Below are 4,325 nucleotides of genomic sequence, written 5' to 3'. Positions count from 1 at the left end.
TCCACCTGGTACACCAGTTGCGACACTATTTGGACAGAGAGTCATTGCTCACAGTCACTCATGCCCTCATCACCTCGAGGTTCGACTACTGTAACGCTCTCTACATGGGGCTACATCTGAAGAGTGTTCGGAAACTTCAGATCATGCAGAATGCGGCTGCAAGAGCAATTGTGGGGCTTCCTAGATCCACCCATGTCTTGTCAACACTCCGCGAGCTGCATTGGTTGCCAATTAGTTTCCGGTCAAAATTCAAAGTTTTGGTAATGACCTATAAAGCCCTACATGGCATTGAACCAGAATACCTTTGGGACCATCTTCTGCTGGATGAATCCCAGTGGCTGATTAGGTCCCACAGAGTTGGCCTTCTCCAGGTCCTGACGACAAAACAATGTCATCTGGCAGGCCCCAGGGGAAGAGCCTTCTCTGTGGCAGCCCCAGCCCTCTGGAATCAACTCCCCCCCGGGGATTAGAACCACCCCATCCTCCTTGCCTTTTGTACGTTATTGAAGACCCATCTATGTCGAGAGGCATGGGGCAATTGAGAGATTCCCAGGCTATTATGGTTTATGAATGGTATGGCTGAGTTGTATAATTTTCAGTACAGTGGAACCCCGACATAAGAGCTGCTCTACTTAAGAGCAACTCGAGATAAGAGCTGGGAGGGGAGAGATATTTTTGTTCTACTTACAAGCCCAAATTCGAGATACAAGCGCCAAGGAGCTGTCTCCTGAAGCCAAACGCTAACTTCCGCGTTCGGCTTCAGGAGACAGCTGCGAAGCGGCGCGCGTGTTTTAAAAGGTTGCAGCCGGCCTGGGGGGTTCGGGGTGGTGCTTGCAGCTTTCTTTCTTGCTCTTTTTCTTTCTCTCTTTTACCTTCCCTTCCTCTATTTCTTCTTTTCTTTCTCCTTCCCACCTTCTTCCCTCCCTCCCTCCCTTCACTCATTCCTCTCTTACTCTCCCCTTTCATAAGTTTCCTTGCTTCCTTCCTCTGTTCCTGTCCCTTCCCTCTTTCCTTCCTTCCTTCCCACCCTCCGTCCATTCATTCACCCATTCCTCTCTTGATCGCTTAAAGCCGGTCCCTGGTGCAAAAAGGGTTGGGGACCTCTGTCCTACAGGATTGGGTGGCAGAGAAGTTGAACATATGTAAATTTAAAAGTTTAAGAAAGTTTACAAGTTAAGTGAAAGAAACTTCATTATTCATTTATATGTACATGTACATTTCTTCATTAAAAACATGTCTTTCTGCATAATTTAGACTAACTTTGTGAGTTTTTTGAGGGCTGGAACCAATTAAAATTATTTACATTAATTCCTATGGGGAAAAGTCGTTCAAGATAAGAGCTGCTCGACTTAAGAGCCCAGGTCCGGAACGAATTAAACTCGTATCTCGAGGTACCACTGTATTGGATTTGTACATTGTTTATTACTGTTGTGAGCTGCTCCGAGTCTTCGGAGAATGGCGGCATACAAATCTAATAAATTATTATTATTATTATTATTATTTTTAAAACTCACTGTGGATGTCAGGTTGTAAAAGTCAAAGTGTTTAGGGAAAGTGTTTGGTTGCTTTAAGAAGTTGACTCCTGAAAAAGCACCTTTGGGACAACCATCACAACTACAGACTTTTATGGAAGCCAACAATTGGTTCCAAGACTGGAAGCTATTCTTGACTTATTGATTTTCAAGATTGGTCAATCATGAAAGTAGTGGAAAGTAGTTTCCCATGTTTTTAGGCTGAACTTCTTTTGTCTGAATCAGGTGCTCTCAGTGTACAGTAAAGAAAAGAGACATTTGTCAATACATTCATGGCTAGAAGTCCCATCAAATCACTGTAGATCCAAGGCTATATGTGTTGATTGTGAGTTCAAATTCTGAACACACATGAGTTTCAGAGTTTAGCCAGCAGACAGGCTCCAGTGCTACAAGATAGAACTTAATCCAGAGACATTAAAGTCTATCATAGTAACCACAATTTCCTTTTACTGACATTTCAAAATATAATAAAAAATATTTAGCTACATTTTAGCACTGAGCTTATATCACAAACCTGGATAGCTTTGAGCAAGGAACAATAATATTTTACTTGATATTTGTACTCTTTATCATACTGCAAATTCCCTAATTCCAAACAAAGAAGAATAATGACAAATCAAATATCAATAGATTATTCCCATCTCTGTTATCTTTCATAGCTCACATCTCTCCTTCTTGGTGATAAATTTAGTTTCAGAATAATAATTTTGTGGTAAAAAAAATGGGGGAGGGAGGAAAAATAACAAAAAAAGAAGCACTCTCATTCTGATTGCCATTAGGTGGAAGTTAGTTTTTTTTAAAGTTTCTAAGTCAGGTTTTTTAGACCCATTGCTAGTAGCCATCTATTGTGTTCTCAATCAGCAACATATTTTGATTCCTCTATCCACTTTTTACTTCAAAGAACATTAAAAATATTTTTCTGCTTTTTAATTAATATTGTTTGATAATCTTTTCCCAGTTTTTTATAAGGTACCATATTTTGTAGAATTGTCTGAAACAGCTTAACTGAAAGTAATTAAACAAAACTAAAATACATATTGCACTTTATCAATTAATTGACATAGACATTCTATCATCTTCATCATCTTCAGTGCCAATTAAACAAGGAATTTTACACTTGAATTACATGGAAATGCAGATTCCATTGAAAAATTGTCTTCCAATCAAATGGCTGACTTTGACACATTCTTCTGTCTATACTATACATCCATTTACACAGGGAAAAATTAATACATAATTTTATTTATTTTGATTAATAAAAACAATTATTCATATTTTGCATCTGTGTAAAAACACCTTGTCCTTTAAAAAAAATGTTTTGGTACCTTAGATACAATTTCAGCTCTTTTCTTGCCTGCTCAAAATACTATCAAAAAATCAACAGCATTTTCCACAAAGAAATTCAAATATGGCTTTCTCTTTTAAATACTAAGAAAGCAATATTTAAGGTATTTTTATTTCAGCAATGTTATCTTTTCTAGGAGTCTGCTAATTGCATCATTCACATCCTTGTTCCGCAGACTGTATATGAATGGATTAAGTGAGGAGATGATGAGAGTATAAAAGATGGATGTAATTTTGTCTTTATCCAATGATATGGAACTAGGTCGTGAATACATGGAGATGACGGTTCCAAAGAAAATGCTCACCGTGGTCAGATGGGAGGCACAGGTGTTGAAGGCTTTTTTTCTTCCCTGGGCAGAGCTGATCTTCAGGATGGCAATAACAATGGCAATGTAGGAGATCAAAATAATCAGAAAAGTTGTCCCTCCGAAGAAAGTGGATAAAATGAAATTCACAATGTGAGCAAGCTGAGTATCTGAACAGGACAATGAAAGAAGAGGAGGAGCATCACAGAAGAAATGATTAATAGTATCTGAGTTGCAGAAATCCAAGGTAAAAATAACTATGGTGTGCGCTGTTGCATTAAAAATGCCAAGAATATACACAATTGTGACAAACTGGATGCAAAGCTTTTTTGACATGACAACAAAATACTGCAAAGGGTAGCATATTGCTATGAAGCGATCATATGCCATCACAGCCAGAATGCAAGCTTCGGCGGTCACAAAGATGCCAAAAAAGAAGAATTGTGTGGCGCAACCTGTGAAGGAAATGGTTGAATGCTGGGTCACCAAGTCTGTCAACAATTTAGGAGCAATGGTGGTAGAAAAACCAATATCTACAAAGGAAAGATTCCTAAGAAAAAAATACATTGGGGTTTGAAGCTTAGCATCAGTTATGGTTAGAATGATTATCCCAATGTTTCCCACCACATTGATGACATAGATGAGCAGAAAGAAGATGAAGAGGGGGATCTGAAGCTCTGGGTGGTCCGAGAATCCAACAAGGATGAACTCAGTCACAGTGGTTTGATTTTTCTGCATTGTTTATTTTCCTCTGATAGAATAAAAAATAGAGAAAAAAAACTTATAGCAACATGATCTTTCTTGGATTGTATGTCAATGCCCAAGGCAAAAGACTAAGAAAACCCCAATCTAAAAAGGAACACTTAGCTTGGAAGGCAGGAGTGGCCACTGTTGTATTATGGGCTCTTGATCAATGTGTTCTTTAGAAAATACAATGCTCTATTGGAGGGCATGCTCGCCATTACACAGACCTGCAATGTCAATCAGCAAAAGATGGATTCATATCTACCATCATGTTGAAAATTTCAGCAAGGATTTATCTGGGTGAAAGAATGTAGACCTTGCTAAAATGTATTTTTCTCTAACACTCTCAAAAAAGTGAGTGAGTCAACATTCTGTGATGAATTTATTTACAGAATACAGA

At 38.5% G+C, this 4,325-nt stretch overlaps 1 protein-coding gene across 1 annotated transcript; it reads right to left on the bottom strand.

Annotated features, from left to right (window-relative positions):
* Positions 1–2,986: 2,986 nt before the first annotated feature.
* LOC139159023 (olfactory receptor 5AR1-like) lies at positions 2,987–3,919 on the bottom strand. The gene has a single exon (XM_070736375.1). It carries the CDS (start codon positions 3,917–3,919, stop codon positions 2,987–2,989), a length of 933 nt encoding a protein of 310 aa, XP_070592476.1.
* Positions 3,920–4,325: the final 406 nt, after the last annotated feature.

This window comes from Erythrolamprus reginae, chromosome 1 (genome assembly GCF_031021105.1).
Source record: "Erythrolamprus reginae isolate rEryReg1 chromosome 1, rEryReg1.hap1, whole genome shotgun sequence".
NCBI classification, from domain to species: Eukaryota; Metazoa; Chordata; class Lepidosauria; order Squamata; family Dipsadidae; genus Erythrolamprus; species Erythrolamprus reginae.
This window is presented reverse-complemented; position numbering and strand designations above follow the sequence as displayed.